The sequence below is a fragment of the Cuculus canorus genome, chromosome 19 (genome assembly GCF_017976375.1).
Source record: "Cuculus canorus isolate bCucCan1 chromosome 19, bCucCan1.pri, whole genome shotgun sequence".
NCBI lineage: Eukaryota > Metazoa > Chordata > Aves > Cuculiformes > Cuculidae > Cuculus > Cuculus canorus.
In genome coordinates, this window is record NC_071419.1 from 3582100 (window position 1) to 3599021 (window position 16922).

The 16922-nt window shown below is 47.4% G+C and overlaps 1 protein-coding gene across 2 annotated transcripts in view; it reads right to left on the minus strand.

Annotated features, from left to right (window-relative positions):
- COL5A1 (collagen type V alpha 1 chain) overlaps positions 1–16922 on the minus strand; it is a 154743-nt gene that overhangs the window by 70555 nt on the left and 67266 nt on the right. For both annotated transcript variants that reach the window (XM_009569507.2, XM_009569506.2), the window contains exons 5-11: positions 15779–15910; positions 13891–14037; positions 13520–13768; positions 9226–9378; positions 8880–8936; positions 4893–4934; positions 4584–4646 (exon numbers count right to left, since the gene is read on the minus strand). In XM_009569507.2, the coding sequence (XP_009567802.1) occupies positions 4584–4646; positions 4893–4934; positions 8880–8936; positions 9226–9378; positions 13520–13768; positions 13891–14037; positions 15779–15910 (843 nt within the window). The remainder of the gene's footprint in view (positions 1–4583; positions 4647–4892; positions 4935–8879; positions 8937–9225; positions 9379–13519; positions 13769–13890; positions 14038–15778; positions 15911–16922) is intronic.

Below are 16922 nucleotides of genomic sequence, written 5' to 3' on the forward strand. Positions count from 1 at the left end.
GTGGTGCCCAGCAGACCACAGTATTAAGCCTCAAAATTTGCTTTAAGCATCTCTCTCTAGGATTATCTTTTTTTTTTCCCCTGTCGTTTTTAGCCCTGGTTGGAAAATTGTGCAACAGATTTTTCTGGCTGTGTTTGGGGTCTTTAAAGTAAGGCAGCACTTTGCCATCTGATGGTAAAAAAAGGGCACCCTGGAAACGTCAAGGCATTCAGAAACCCAATAAGGATTTTAGGGATCCAATCTCTGGGGAAACCCTAGAGCAGCTTTCCCATACCTAAAAGGGGCTCCAGGAAAGCTGGGGAGGGGCTTTTTATCAGGGAGTGCAGGGACAGGACAAGGGGAAGCGGTTTTCAGCTGAAAGAGGGGAGATTGAGAGGAGATCTTAAGAAGAAATGTTTTCCTGTGATGGTGGTGAGGCAGTGCCAGAAGTTGCCCAGAGCAGTGGTGGCTGCCCCATCCCTGGAGGGGTTCCAGGCCAGGTTGGATGGGGCTTGGAGCAACTGATCCAGTGGGAGGTGTCCCTGCAGGGAACTGGGTGGGTTGAGAGGTCCCTTCCAATCCAAAACATTGTGATTCCACTTCTGAGATGCAAAACTGCCCTCAGGGGGAATAAGTCATTTGGGATGCAGTGACCGTATGCTCTCAGAAGATACAGCTTTGTGACCAGCCTTCCCCTGGATGCTTGCTGATGGAGCCCAAGACACCCAGACACCCCAGATTTCCAAACACAGAGCGGGGTCAGTGACAGAGCTGCAGTTTGCTCTAGTGCTGCATCCCATCTTGTTCAAAGGAGCACATTTTCCTACTTTCTTCATTCCAGTCCAGAGTACCCATGCTTTCTGGTCTCCTAAGTGCCATATTTTCTTCTTCCCACTACTTGAAGGAACCTGCCTAAGTCCTCCTAAACCACCCTCCCCCCTAGATGAGTCCTCCGAAACCTCCCACTAACAGGCTGCTCTGCAGCTTTGCCGATGACACAAGCTTTTCTTTGCGTTGCAAAATAACTTGGATAAATGAACAAACTGACATGATGAATAAAACAGAGCTAAATGAGTGTTGGCCAATATTAACATAGCTGAATATTGTTGGTATATTAATTCAGTGCACCTGCCTGATTGCAAATAAAAAGTCTTTCCATCAGATGCAGGCATAGGAAATGTTCCTCACTGTACACATAGAAGCGTCATGTAAATTCATGAGCTATACGCAGGGTTAATAATAAACAAATTAAACGAGGAGCTGCTCTAATTGAAAAGGAGTATTTTAATACAGTTGCAGTTCCCAGCTCTGCAAGTTCATCACTCCTCTCTGCACAATATGTTGTATTACATTCTGTTCTGGACACTTAGAAAGGCAGGATGTGCCGTCTGTGCTAGAATGCAAATTACGCCTTTCATCTAAGGGTGTGGAGCAACATCATCTGGGACAGTGTGTCTGCTGCTGATTGGCTTTGAAAGGCCATTCAAGAGGAACCTGGCTAGCAAATCTCTGCATCTGCCTGGACAAATAGTGGGAACACAGACTCTCTCATCACCAGGGTCAGCATCCATCCTGCCAGGCAACGGAGTTCTTCAGAGCAGAGGAAGCTCATCAAGATACGAGAAAGCTGGACAACATGTAGGACCCATGCAGGATGAAAAGCCACCAAGAGGACAACAAAGCCACAAAGCTCCTCTAATTAATCCTAGACCACTGCAAGATACAAAACACTGCTGGGAGCTTGTCAAGCTTGCCCATCCTCTACGAAGTCTGACATCCAAAGATGCAGAGCCCTCCTTTGGTCTTTCTGCCAGAGCAGTATAGGAGGAACAGGGACAATAGCACCTTAAGGGTTAAGCAACCTTGCTGAGCTGTGGCCCTGGCTCCTGGCCATGGGCTGAGCCCACAGCTGTGTATTGACTTTCTGAGCTTGCAGGCACCGATCGATGGAGTACAGCCAGGGCCTCTCGTTCTCAATCATGTCACAACCACAAGAAACGTTATTACTGTTGCATCAAAAACCAATAAATACACCAGGAGTGTAAATGATGTGTGGGTCTTCACAGCAATGCTCCGGGGGTGTGGGAGCACAGCCGCCTCCAGCCAGGTCACCAGGAACCACGTCAACAACAAAGGGCTTTAATTAAAGAAACCCCAAGGCCCAGGTTAGGGTCACTGCCACGAGAATGCCCCAACATCTGAGTAATATCCTCAAGTACATCTTAAAACCAGTGCAGGCCAACAATGATTTTACTTCTCTCAGTGACTGTATTCCTCAACATGCACCTCAAGGGACCGGATAATGAAGGTTTGGAGCTAGCTGGTTGCTTTCTGGGTCGCCCTCACTTGTCCTCCCCAGGCACTCCTACCCCTCACGGGCAACCAGGAGGCAAACGGGATGTGGTTCCCCATCTGAAAACCAACCGTTGGATCACAGAATCACTAGGTTGGAAAAGACCTTTGAGATCATCAAGCCCAACCGTACCTGTGCACTACTAAATCATAACCCTAAGCACTTCATCCACCCATCTTTTAAACACCTCCAGGGATGGTCACTCAACCACCTCCCCGAGCAGCCTCTACCAGTGCTTGAGAACTCTTTTCGTAAAGAAATTTTTCCTCCTGTCCAAGAAAATCAGTGGAGGACGCTGCAGTGCACACGAGCCTGCCTGGGCTGCCTCACCCGCCAGGAAAACATGCTCAGGACCACAGCATTCAGATCAGGGAAGCAATTGCTGATAAGCGCTCCCTTCCCTCAGGAAGGTGTTTTGCATTCACCGGGTGACAGTGCTGACAGCAGCAGGACGGTGTGTGTTTGGGCACATCTGCTGTGACCTGTGTTGCTGCTGCTCTCCTTCCTCCTGCACCTTCCAGGAGAAACTCTGGGAAAACAGACCCCCAACCTAGCCTGCCTTCACAAACCCACCTGCAGGCACCTTTTTGCCACCAGGACTGTTGGGATGCCTCAGGCCACAAGGAGCCCCACTGCCCAGACGGAACAGCAGTACACGAGAAGATATTTTGAAAGCATATTTGACTGCACTCAACATCAAGAGGTGCCAAGGCATGGAAACGGTGTCAAGCTCCAAGCTCCATTTGTTTTGCTCACTCAGATCTGCTGAAGTCAATGTATTTATTGATGCAAGACAACTGCTGCAGGTACACGTTTCCCTGTGACACACCTGCACCAGCCTGCAGCCCCGCACAGCGCTCCATCGAGACAGGAACTACTCTATTCAAGCCAGCACAGACCCGATTTTGGTGCTCCACCATCCAAACCAGTATTGTTCAAGGGTATTGGATGCACTCTTCTACCTTAAGATCCAAACCCAGCTGCCGAGGTAGCCAAGGCTGATCCCAGCTCACCCTCTGTGCAAAGCCAGAGTTTGTTTGTGCTATGGTGAATCTTCCACTCGATGTCAGGCCAAAATTCCTACTGGGCACAAAGTTGGGAGTGGCATGGAACCTGGTCCTCGTCTGCCCAGGTACCCACAAATGGGTACCCACCTGTGCAGGTACACCTGTGTGTCTGCTTCTGCCAGGGATGGGGAATGTGCTTGAACAATGGGGCAGTGGTTCAGATACAAAAGCAAATGAGGAGTGTATTCCAGAGACTCAGTTTGGGGAGTGAGGAGGGTGGGTTTTAATTTTTGGCATTGCTAAGCATATGGATCACCACTTAAATGGCGCTTGTGCACCACTTACCGACCCGAGGTTTGAGTTCAGCACCTCCCAAAACACAGATCACTCCTTATCTCAGGAGTGAGGACTCATCAATAATAAATAAACATGCAACACTGACCAGTGTGGTGCTAAACTATGAGATTTGGGGTCACAGTACACGAAAATGCTTGGAAGCAGCTGCATTCAATGAGACCCCCCCCGAAGCTGGGGGCTTCTGCAGGCAGTTTACAAAGCTGTGGCTGCCAGGGACATAACTGATTTAAAGCAAGATCAAAACCAAACACGCAAAACCTAAGTCACTGCATTGCTAAAGCATATAAATCAGTCTCTAGTGTTCGCTGGTACAGACCAATAATCCACCCACAGAAAAGGCGAGGTGCTGTGTGAGAGCCACCTTCCCACTGGGAACAGTCTGGGATACAAAATAAGCCTAAGGGAAGACCCACAATAGGGGCGCCGGCACAACCCTGGGACCATCCTGGACCCAAACTAAACAAAATCCTCTAACGGGACTCACACCTCCAGCTGGAATAAGGATGAAGAATCGCCACTCATTTGACTGTGCTAAGAGCTATTTTGTGTGTTTGCTTATCCTGTTTTCCCAATGCCACAGCCCAGTTCCTGCGCTGGAATGAGCAGCTCTGTGCCAAAGGGTGCAGAAAGCAGAGAAAGAAAGAGCCTTACTCTTGGTTTTAACCTAGAGAAAACTGCTTAATGCGTTTAACTAGCATGTTTGCTCCTCAACCTTTTGCCCCTGGATGTAAAGGTCTGCCCTAAGCTCCTTTTGGGTTGACTCGGAAGAAATTGCTGTTACAGGATGAGCATTATTTTAGGGCTCCAGGGATATAACACAGTCCCACTCTGCACAGATAAAATGACCAAAGGCTTCAGACAAAGAGGAGGAAAACTTAGGTACTCACTCTCTCTCCAGGATCACCCATTAAACCCACGGGTCCAGTTGGTCCTGGAGGTCCTGGAAGGCCCTAGCACAGTAAAAAATAAACACAAAAATAAGCCACTAAAAGAAAATATGTTATTATTTGTAACATATTTGTACAACGAGCAGGAAAAGAATTAGAGCTTTCTGTTTATTTTTGCATCAGAAAATCGATCCCAAAGTTCCCCATACACGTGCGTGGCATATGGAAGCGATAGAGCCCAGGAACAGCTGTGTGCTGAGCCGTCCATGCGCATCCTTCGGTGCAAGGTGTAGACAAAGTGGCACTTACCGCTGGGCCTTCGGGACCGGGTGGGCCTTCCACCAGCATGCCCTAAGCAAGAGGAAGACAGAAAAGCCATTAGCAAGGCACACTCTCGAAGTCACTTTGATTGCAAGGCAAGAAAGCCCAATGCTTTTTCTGTTCTTAAGCGTTTCAGGTCTTGCTGCTAGGTCTGGACATCCCAGAACTGAAGGGTTTCCACTCTTCAGATGACATCTACTGTGTCCCCATTGCCAGAGGCACAAAGGGCACTGCCTGTTTAAAGCCAAACGTCATCTATTTGAATCACGCAGGGCATGGCAAAGCAGCCCTTTCCCCCAGCACCAAGCCCACCCTCGCCCCAAAACACCGCGTCGTGACTCTTGTCCCTTAGCTCATAGCCAGCCAAAGGGCCAATCCAGCAGCATGTCTAGCTTAGATGGTGCTGGAGGGGGAGAAGAGCTCCTCTTCAGGAAGAAACTGCTTCTACACCCAAGTAGCTTAAAAAAAAGAAATTTATAATCAAATCGCAAGGTTTTTTTTTCTTTTTTTTTAAAATTACTTTCCTAGCAGCCTGCACGCTGTGATTTACTCTGTGTACCTAGGAAATCACTGTGTGGGCAAAATGGTAGAATAATGTTATTCCATTCCTTTTAATCTAAATATTTTGTCATAACTTTAAATCAGGTCTATCGTGTACTCAGTAGAAATGAGCTTATTTTTTTTTTCCTGCTCATGGGGACGTAAGAGGCAGGAAAGAAACCTCCCAATAAAACTGGCAAATGCTTGCCAGAAGGCATCAAGATGATCTGTTGGGAAGAACCCTACAGCGAGCACTGCCCTTCTACCTCTGGAGCAGTGGCTGTGCCCCCAGCAGCACCCCTTCAAGACAAAGCAGACGCGGTGCTTGCCAGCTCCTCTGCAGCAAACAGGGATGTTCTATGGGATGAAATCAGCCTGGGAGAAGCCCAGATGAAGCGAGTGCAAGGACCGGTCTAGGGTCACCCTTAGCTGCTCTCCTGGGCTCAGACTCTGGTGCCAAAAGCCTCGCTGACCACAGCAGAAAGGGCACAGCTGAATGAACCTGAAATGTTTAGAGGAAAATCCAGGCATTCCTGCCCCAAAAGCCACAAGTCTCTCAACCCAGAGGAGCAAAAAAAAATGGGTAAAGCATGCTGCCAGGAACCACACCTGCTTCCATGAGTGAGATGCAAGCTTCTGCACAACTAATACATAGCGCCAGCACTATTTTCTATCTTCCCAATGTCCTTACCACTCATTGCCACCTCTTTTAAGATCTTTTAAGGATGTGTTAGGGGAAAAATGCTGCTGTCATCCCAGAAGCACCTGTGCAGTCGTTCCTTACCAGTAAAGGACTTAGGTCATGGACTTTGCCCCACGTCCATGTTGGTAATTTCACCATATACCATGGAGACACTGTTCTCTTTTGGGTGGGACCTAGAGGTGAACCCTACACAACATTCCTCCCACCTACACTAAGCATGAGTTCTTTGCTGTCGGAGGGTACCTAGAGGTGAGCTAAGCTGTTGGAGAAGGTGTTGCCCGGGACATCCACTAAGGACAGGCTCCTTTTCAAACAGTCAATAGGGTCACTGTGCAGGAAGCCACACGTGTCCCAGCAAATCTTTCCCCACATGGACACCCCAAGGTTCCTCCCTGTTGAGGCCAACGATGGCATGTTTCGGTGTGGCAGGCTCTAAACCAGAAACTAATAATTGTCTCTGGGTTGACGCAGAGAGCCGTGACCCACACACACCTCCTCAGGACTTCTCTGGGCTGCTGGGTGCCAGCATTACCGTGATTTGAGCGTGCACGGCACTGAAGCTCTGCTTCCCATGGCTGGCTGCAGAGCCTTGGGATGCTCCTCCACAGCAAGGAAAAGGTTGGGCTAATTAGTCAATTAGCGATACAAACATCTTTGGCATCTCCCCATATTTATCTGTTGTGTTTATGTTGAGCTCTAGCTTTAGGGACATCTGGAGATTCTCTTCGGAAAAAAAAGCCTCCACTGTTTATACGACTGCTCATCAACAGGAGCAATGGAAATGTGGGTGGGTTTTGGGACCAGGACCAGTGGAGGGATGCCACCAAGGGCAATCACCTCAGGGGTAGCAAGCAAACCATGGATTTGAGACTGTTCCAGCAGAAAACAGAGTGTTGCTTCCACTCAATCAACACCCAGGTGCTGCCCACACGTGAAGGTAATATCCCAGCAACAGCCTAAAACCTGGCTGCAACACAAAGGTGCCATGCAAAGGCTGCACAAATCCTTCCTGAAGATGGGTGCGGGTACCAGGGTCCTCCAGGAAGGACAGAAGGCTCTAAGGAGGCTGAAGCAGCCTGATGCCTCCAGAGCTGGGATGCAGGGGGTCCCAACCACCCCTGGCTGCATCCCTGCGCCTGTGCTGCCCTGCTGCCTCCAGCAAGCGTCAGCACAGAGCAAGGATTGAAGGACAGACTGAAGGAAAAGGAGAGAAAATCCAGCAGAATCTGACATGTTTGGTTTTTATTTCCACCTCTGCTGCAGCTCTCATTAAAAAAAAAAAAAAAAGAAAAAAAGAAAACTAAAGGGTGCAGCAAATCTGAATTTCTCCCTGCTGAAGAAGAACCGCACAGAGAGGGAAAAGACGGCATTTGGTCTTGTTTACTTTCTGGCAAAAGCTATACATGCTCCAGTGTTTTGAAATAGTGAAGGCAGCCAAATTCTTTCTGGATGATTAATCTTAACTATTTTGTTCGCTTTGTAACATTTTCAGAATGGTCCTGGACAGGGCAGGGCTGGATTTCAGCCGTCGCCTTCATGGGGTTCAGCTGCCACCCACCCTTTCCATAAGCAAATCCCTTTGTGTGCAGAGGGAGACCCAGAAAGAAGGAGAAGGAAGGAAAGGTAGGAAATGTTTTTATAAGGCACTCGCTTGGGCTTTTCAAGACCCGCTGCTGCACCCTGGGTACCCCCTGCTCTCTGCAAAAGAATCAGGCAAGGAAGGAAGAGTTAAAAGTAAAATAATGGCCTCCGAGCGATGGGAAGTGCTGCCGTGCTGCTGGGCGCCGCGCTGGCCCTCTGCCAAGGAAAATTAGGTTAATTGAGTTGCTGGTGCGCAGCGAGCGTGTTCTCGGCCCTTCGGGGACGGTGGTTGCGAGGACCTGAAGCATCGTTTCCAGCCTAGGGAGGAGCAGGTAGAGGGGTACCTCAGCATCCCTGGCACACAGTGAGGGACGGACACACAGCCACAACCAACAGCTCTGCTCAAGAGGCGCAAACCCCAGCCGTCCCCACCACGAGGGCAGCTGGGGACCAGCGCCATCCTCACCCCAAGGGGCTGCTCCGTTCAAGACCCACTTTATTTGCACACTGCAAAGGGCACAGACAGTTTATGACTGTTCTTTAGAAAGAAAAACAACCTCAGAAACAGAACTGAAAAGAAAGAGTGCCAGGTTTCACCTGGGACGATACAGGGTTTCTCTGAAAGCAGAAGGCTGGTGGACCCCAGAGCAGGCGTAGAGCAAACCTCCCATCTCTTCTCTGCTCCCACAGCTGTGTGCAGGGAAAACCCTTTTATTTCCACAGAGATGAACCCATTAGTTGCACAATTAAAGGCAGCCCCAAGCTGCAAGTTCAGGTCAGGATATGACCTGGCCACTGGCTGCAGGCGCTTGGGGAACAGGTTTGCAGCTCCAAACCCCCAGAGAGGTGAGACATGCCTTCTGCTCAATGCCTCAGCTCTAAAAGGCCTAGATTTTATTCTGTTAAATGAGAGATTTCATGGGAAATTCTGCACTTCCTTCATGATTTAGGTCACTTCGTGAAGTGTAATAAGAAAAATAATTACAATATTTTAGATTAAAAGTTTTTAAATGAACCAAGTTAATTCTTCCGTGGGAAATTTTCCGCCCAGCTGTACCAGTGAGAGCACCAAGCCACACTGAGCATACCCTGGGTACCGTTTTCCTTGGGAAGAAAAAATAACCCAACCAAAAAAACCAGCTGATCCTTACCGGCTCAATAATCGCAGGCTCTCCTTTCTGTCCTTTCTCACCCCGTGGGCCACCGATCTGCAGCACACAAGGGAAACACAAAGTCAGATAAAGATGACATCACCTGTGTCAGCATCACCACTCTGAGAAGGAATCAGAGATCCTGGGACCAAAAACTGCTGATATATATGTAGAAAAGAAAACGGACACCTCCTCCTCTCCTTGTGCAACACACAAATGCATTGCAGGTGGATGAATGCAAGTGAGATGCTCTCTCAGGGTTTTGCATCACGAGTCCTTTCGCTACAATTATGGGCAGACAAACATTTTGACGTAGGCTTATCCTGAATGGAAAAGGCACTCTCACCCCTTCGTAGATGGTGTCCTGGTTAGCAGGCATGCCAGGGCCAATGTCGGGAGAGACTGTTCGGTCGTAATAGGTATCGTAATAATTCCCATCATATTCTTTTATCGTCTCCTCAGTGAAATCTTTATCCAGGTCATCTCCTCCTTGAGCAGCCTGGAAGCAAAAGATCAGCAATACATCAGGCTGCAAATCTCTCAAGGCTGAAAATCTAAGGGGAAGATCATGGAGGCTGCACTTCATAATAATAGCTGCAAATCAACACCACAAGGAATGTTAAATTATGGAGTTTTAAGGTCTCCAGTGACCCCCAAGAGTCTTTTGCAATGGCAGGCAAGAAGGTTGGGGGCTCTTCATGACATTTCATGAAGATTTCTCTGTCAACTCCCAAAATAACACTGTGAGTGTAAAAGTCAGAGCGAGGAAAAGAAAACACACCACAAAGAAACAGCTCGTGTCAGGAGGATCCTGCAAAGTCTAAAGGCCTAAAGAAACAGAGAATGGAAGTTTTACTTATCTGTCACAGTCTCAATATTAGAGACAATGGATTATTAAGCCTAAAAAGTCACACATCAACTTGCATACATAAAATCCATATCAAAACCACAATGTGTCACTATGAGTATCCGATTGCAGGAGGAAATGTGGAAAAATCCAAGTTCCTGTCTATAAAACCTTCCTGTTTGTTTAGTCTGGGATCTAAGCTGTGATTGTGCTTGTCCAAAGCACAGAAGGTGAATTTTTTACAAATCTGATGCATTAAACCCTGAATCCTTTCTGAATCCTTTCAGCAAGGGATGCTATGGACCACAAACAAGGACATCTAACATGTAAGAGAACCCTTGCCTTTCTCTGTACTACTGGGCTTTCTGCAGCCTCACAGCCAACCTTTACTCTGAACACCATGTAAAGAAGAAAATGTGCCTAGAATATTTTCTTCTGTTTCTTTCCCATTCAGGTAATGACCAAAATGGTCTATGAATTGAATTATTTCCAGCGCTTCCCAGACAAATTATCCCCTCGCTACTATGAATTCAAAATCACTTAAATGCCACCACCACTTTCTGACCTCATTTCTGTGCCAAAACTGCTCAGAATCCCTAAGCGTGAGCATCTGTATCTAAATTCAAGAGGTTTTAAAGTAAGAATAAGCCCAGTGGCAAAGGCAATCATTACTTTGCCACCCCATCTTCTTTTACTGCTGCAAATATCAACTAGTCTTTCCTGAAATTAGTTTGGTGATTACTCTATTAGAAAATATGGAAGGGTTAGTACTCGTTTTCCTTCATATCATTCAAATGGATCCAGTGCTACCATACATCTTTTATTCTGTTTGAAATCTTTTAGCTAGGTTTGCACTTAAAACCTGTTTATCTTGCTATAAAAGCTTTTGGAGATAACATAGCAAGCTTTTTTCACATTGCATTTTTTGAAATTAATGTCAAAAATGTTTGTTTTGATATCCTGATTAAGGTCCCCAAATCAATTTGCATGGCAAGATGTGATATTTTGAATAACTGGGCAGAGGAGGGAAGGCCTCCATGCTGAGATTTGCAGGTGCTTTGGAGAAAGAAAAACAGAACAAGAGCCTAAAAATAATCTCCTTAACCATGCTGTTAGACAACCTGAATCGGAAAACAGTCCACAAAGGAAAGAGGAGGTTCAAAAATCACTGTGCTAAGTATCACGCGTCCCCTTTGCTGATAAAAGCTTCATTTAAATCACTTCTCAGTCTTCCCTTTTGAGAAGCAAGGCAGACGTAAAGCCCTGCTGTATGCATCCGGACAAGGAAAGCAAACTGCCTGACGAACAGCAAGCAATGAACGAAATATATCTGTCCCCAGCTCCTCTTGTTCACAGGAGCATTGCTGCCTCCTAAATCTCAGAACCGCTTCCCTGGCATTTATCATGGAGTTATTAGCCATAACGAAACCCAAGCCCAGGAGAGTTCAGTGACTGCACCTGCCTCCAAAACCTCTCGTGCAGGCTCCACAGTTCCACTTGTATAAAACAAAAATCCTATTTTAATTCCCACCGTAGGAATTAGGAGTCTTCCCAAAACACGGAGAGGTGAACTTCAACAGCAACAGACCCATCCTGACCTTGCAACAGGCCTGCGAGGGGATGCTAAAAGTGACTGTTGTGCCTCAGACCAACATCATCCTGTTGGATCCCACAGCCCGGTGTCGCAGTCAGCCTCCGCCCTGCCACACGCTTGCATCCCCGAGCCACAGCTTGGGAACGGTTTCCAGCTGCCAACGGAAACCTGGACTACTTGAAATCATGCCACGCTTATTTGTGACCACAAGCACTAATTTCTTTCCTAAACTAGCCAAAAAAATTTGGTTGGGTTTCTTTCAGAGCAAATAAACTTCTCCAAGCACTCCAGCAGCCTGTCTCCCACAGAAACCCTGATCCTAACAACAGGTAGTAGGCAGGCAATGACACACACAAGCTCCTGATCCTCACTTCCATACCGCTCATAGAGCAGCTTGGTCTGGATTAAAGGATTCGCCTTGCCCAGGAGATCATGGTTGCATGAAGGGCCCTTAGCTCCCACCCCAAGGTGTAAACCTGAAATCCATATGCTCTTAGGTGTTTGTCCCTCAGGTTGGCACATCTGGGAGTCTTCCCCAGGTCACACTGTGTTAAGCCTTCACCTCAGAGCACGGGAATCTCCTTCAGCGAGGCAAGCTGTGTCCTTTTCTCTGCTTAAGCTGAAAGATTCACTGGAGCAACCTTCCACCCCAGGAGCAGCCCTACAGCCCTCTCTATCCAAACGCTGTCTCTTTTGGAGCTGCTGGAAGTGAACAGTTTGCACTCTGCCCCTGTGAGATGCTTTGCCAAGAGCAGGCTGAGCTTTCACATAGGAAAGCTTCGCCGTGTGTTTCCCTACCTGAACTTTCTTCCTCTTCTTATTTCCTTTTCCTAACAACTAAAGCAGCCCTTGAGCCTCCTACTTCCTCATCCATTTTTTTTTTTTAAGGTCATGCTATCCAATCTTTAATTCCTCTCTATTAGAAAGTTCAAGCTTGGCCAAAGATTTCTGACTCATTGTCAGGAAACAAAAATTTCCCATCCATGGGTTCTCTCAGGTTGGCACTTGATTCCTCAATAGGTGCCTTTTCTGTTTCTTTCTGTGTATCATTCTGGGCTGCTCAATCTCCTTCACCACAGCATTTTTTATCCCCCGTTGGCTAAACCCAAGCCCTGATGTGCCACCAGCCCTCAGGCAGTTGGCTCCCTTCCTGCCTCGCTCCAGCTGCTCAGCTCTTTGCTTGGACACTTTCCCTGACACCTTCTCATTCAATATTCCAGGTCCAACTCCAAACACATCGGCCAACTTTTGCTGCCTCTTTTTGCCACCCTCCAATGCCCTCCTGAAAGCCCTGAGGTTTGGCAGTCCAATAACCAAGTAGTAGTTCTCCTTTTGAGGAGGAACCACAAAACTCTGCCAAGTCTCATCTTACCTCCCAGGAAACTTTATCTCACTGTTGACACTCCTGGATAACGAAGAATTTGCCTCATCTAGGACAGTTATTTCCTTGCATGGTGAGCTACACAGCACACAGCTGCATGACAGTATCTCAGTCTCATCTCAGACCAATGTTCAACTATTTAAAGACCAATATAAAAGGCAAAAACTGGGCAAGTCTTAAGGACAGAAGAGGCTTAAGTGCAATGCATTTCAGCTGAAGTGTATTAAAGAGTGGGTAATTGGAAATGTAATTGCTCCAACAGAAACGTCAGCTGTGGGATCTGGACTGATCTCATCTGTGAGCAGATCGGTGCTCAAAACAGAGGGTCTCTCTCTGGCTGAATGCAGTAGTCTGAAATCAAGGGTTTATCCCAGTATTGAAATGAAAAATATAATGATGCTATTCAGTGAGGACATTAAAGTGAAAAATATTGATGTTCTCCATCAAATCAACTTTTTAAGGATTTATATTAATAGCTTTAAAACAAAGCGCTTTTACTCAGATTTAAACACCAACCCTCATTTTTCTTGTCAGATAAGCATTTTGCACAGGGAAATGCAGATGTCAACATGAACAGATTTTTCCAGGGGAATAATTCTCAACCAGATTCTAAATATCTGTGTTCCACACCTTGAAAGATCTGTATTGAAAATGCTTTACAAGAAGCTTCCTCTTCCAACAGCTGCCCGAACTACTTACAGATTGACCATATGGGTGATCACATCTCCTTTGCTCTCAGAGCTATAAAATACCTGAATTGGTTTAAAAAAAACCCAAAACAACCCAATGCAAAAGGAAAAAACATTCATCAAAATTACATCGGTTTCATTGTAGGTGATGACAGTACTCGTGGGGAGTTCCGCTTCCACTGCATTTTCAGTGAGTCCACCCTGGGGGTCTACTTCTTCATTGTAGTTGACATCTTCATAGGGGAGAGGTGTGAAGTACTCTTCGTTAATGGTTTCATAGTTGTACTCATCCACGAGGGGGTCATCCACCGTGGCATCCCCTTTCGGCCGCTTGCCAGGGCCCCCTCCAGCAGGTGATGGTGTGGGCGCAGGATAGTCCTGTTGCAGAAATAAAACACCAGAATCAGAGAGACAAAACCAATTCTCCATCATCCTCCACCTCCACCTCTTTAAAGGTGCTATTTCTCAAGAGCAGCTTTGCAAGGACCCCGTGTCAGTACCTGCTTAGTTTCAGGTCTCTCTCCAGCAGCCACTTCAGGAGTGTTAGGTTTGGTGGTAGGTGCTTCTGGCTTTACAGCTTCATCAACATCTTCATAGTAGGGGTACTCATAGTAGTAGGTGTCACCTTCTCCCTCTCCGTCGGTGTACTGCAAGGAGAAGATGAGAAGCAGAAAATAAGCTGGCAGCACCCAAGCACATTCCTGACAGCTCTTTTAGACATTATTTCATGTCAACACGGCCATGCCATGGTGGCGATATCTTTCCCTCCCTTTTGTTCATCATCACCTTTGATACCTTCACAAACAGCCTGGCTTTGGCAATGGCTGTGACTTGAGGATGCCGTCCTGTGGCACGTATTCCCATTTCAGACAGGATGAACCTACCCTGCAGCAATTCAGTCACCCAAGATAACACGATAAGAATAGAAAAACATTCATTTCTTTAACCTTCCCAGGCCACAAATCTGAGAAAAAGCCACTGGAATCACGCAGCTGCTTCGAGAAGCGGCGATGCTATTTTCACTTATCCAACTACAATTAATAGCATCCGTGTTGCTTCCCATCCACCCGTGGCCCGCAGGCAGAAGGGTTTCAAGACTAAGATATTTTCAGAGTTTTCCACAAGGCGTCAGTCATTCTTCAAAATGAAATGCAAACAAAACATTTGGTTACAGCCGGGCATGGCAAATCTCTCCGTCAGCCCATCGCTCTCACTGGCAGCAGACGCTGGCGCGTGGAAGAGTTATTCTTACATGGAGCAACACAAGCTCCATTACAAGCCAGCCCTTGTTGAACTGCTGGCTCCAAAAGAAGAGTTTTATTTTCCTACTACAACATATTTTGACCATCCCAGAGTCTATTTTATTTTCCTTATTTATTGTTTCTCCAGAAGGGCTGCTGGAGCGGTTACGGCATTTCCCTGGGTCTGGGTGGCTGTGCCTCGCTGCAGAGCATCGCTTTACTCCCCAAAGCCCTGCTAGGTGCAGGTTTTGAATTCACTCCCAAAGCTAAGTCAGAACAGGTTGGTATGTTTACAGCTTTGCGGGGATACGGCAGGAGCCCGTGGATCCGAGACCAGCTGAAGACAAGACAGCACACGGACCGGCAAATCAGACCAAGAGAGCAGCCAAGATGCCGAGAAGTGGCTGAGAATGCCAGGCACTTTAATTGCTGTGAGCTGACCCTGAGACCTCTTATAAATGTGGAACATTCGAGTGATGCTCTTCTGGAGATCAGTCACGCCCAGGCATTTCTAATTGAGCAGCAGAAATAGAAAGGGACCCTGAACTGGTCTTTTTTGTTGTTGTTTTTCTGGGTTTTTTTTAAAGCAAAGATCTGAGGCTAACAAAAAATACTTAGCACAGCATCTTACACAGATGAGCCTGCAGCCCTTCAGCAAAACCAAACTTCAAATACCAAATATACAGGCAAAAATGTTTCCCTTTCCTTTCATACTCATTTTTTTTTAAGGATATTGAAGAAGAACTGATTAGTCTTTTCACATGTTCAACAGTAAAAACAAAACGTAGATACAGGCGCCTGTTTTGGACAGGATTCAACCAACCAGGGAAGGTCAGGGTCTCACACTCGGCTCAAGGTTGTCCCTCCTGCAAGTTTTTAAGCTCTAAGCAAATATTCATTTCAGTCTCTGGAAACATGGACGACTGCAGGAAAGGAAGGGAAACTCCTGAGGGCAAGAGCCAAGGTGGCAGAGCCCAGGCCAGAACCCGCAGATCTTCAAAGCAACCTTTGTTTCAGCCCGTGCCTTGCAGATGAGTTGCAGGGAAGGTGAACGGGAGGAAGCAAGTGTGGCATGGGGCTGGATGCTGCTGCCCCAAAAGCATCCCCATCCCTTGGTGAGTGTCTCCAGTCCGCGCAAGAGACTTACGTATTCATCCTGGTTGGGGTCCTGGGACTGGGGGGAGTCGGGGATGGCGGTGTCGCAGTCGGGGCTGTAATGCTCGCAGTAATCATGGGCTGCTCGGGGGTCTGCCACGATCAGGAGCTGCTGGATGTCGCCCTGAGGAGAAGGAAAGCCACAGAGTTAAGAGGTGGATGCTGCCCATGGAGCCACAACAGCCCAGGACTGCAGTCAAGGGGATAAAACACCAAGGAACAAAAAGCAAAACGCTTGACAGGGTGACCTCTCTGACACAGATATGAGATGAACCAGGCAGAAACCTCCCTGTGTCCAGGTCCAGGTCAAGCAGGCACTTATCTCCAGTTGCTCCATGAGGTGTGAAGCCACTGTGCTTCATGCCCAGTCCCGAATGCACCTTCCCAAAAGATAACCACATCTGCGGAGAGGTCACCCCTACGACTCCAACAGTGCTGACAGCCCCGGGCAAGTGGGTGCAGTAAAAATAAGAGAAACCACCCCAAATCAGCAGTATCTCATGAACAATAAACAAACTCCTTTCCTGCTCCATCCCATGCTGGGCTCTGGAGTTTCCCTGGCCAGAATACTGTTTCTTAGCTTCAAAACTTCTCTGCTCCATCCCATCAGTTGGTCCCAAAAGACACCCGGGTAGATGTCTTTCTATTTAATGATAGAAAAACATGGCTAAAGCATCAGGAGGAGCATTACAGCAAAACTGGGAGGATGACTTGGGTATGTAATAACAACCAGAAGCTGTGAATGGAGCCTGGCCAGACCGGCGAAGAGCCTCCTGGAAAACCAAAGGATATTCTTCAAAACATAGGCCAAATCTGCCTTCGTGCACACAAGCTGCACTCGCTCCAGCCACGGGCGCTGCTGCGTCCACAGGGAGCTCAGTCTCCCGTGAACGTACACCATCGACTTCACAAGATAACGTTTACATCTTTGGCACAGATCTGCTGGCAAAGAAGGTTGCAAGGACTGTATGGACCCGGCCGTATCCTACCCTGCTCCCAGAGTCAGGTTACAGCTGCCTGGAGTTTCCCTCCTCAATTTCCAGGTTATCGCATCCATCCCTGCAGCAGCTCGCTGTAACATCTGTCTCACGCTACACAAATTACCTTAAAATTGAGCATTAGTTTAAGTTTATTAG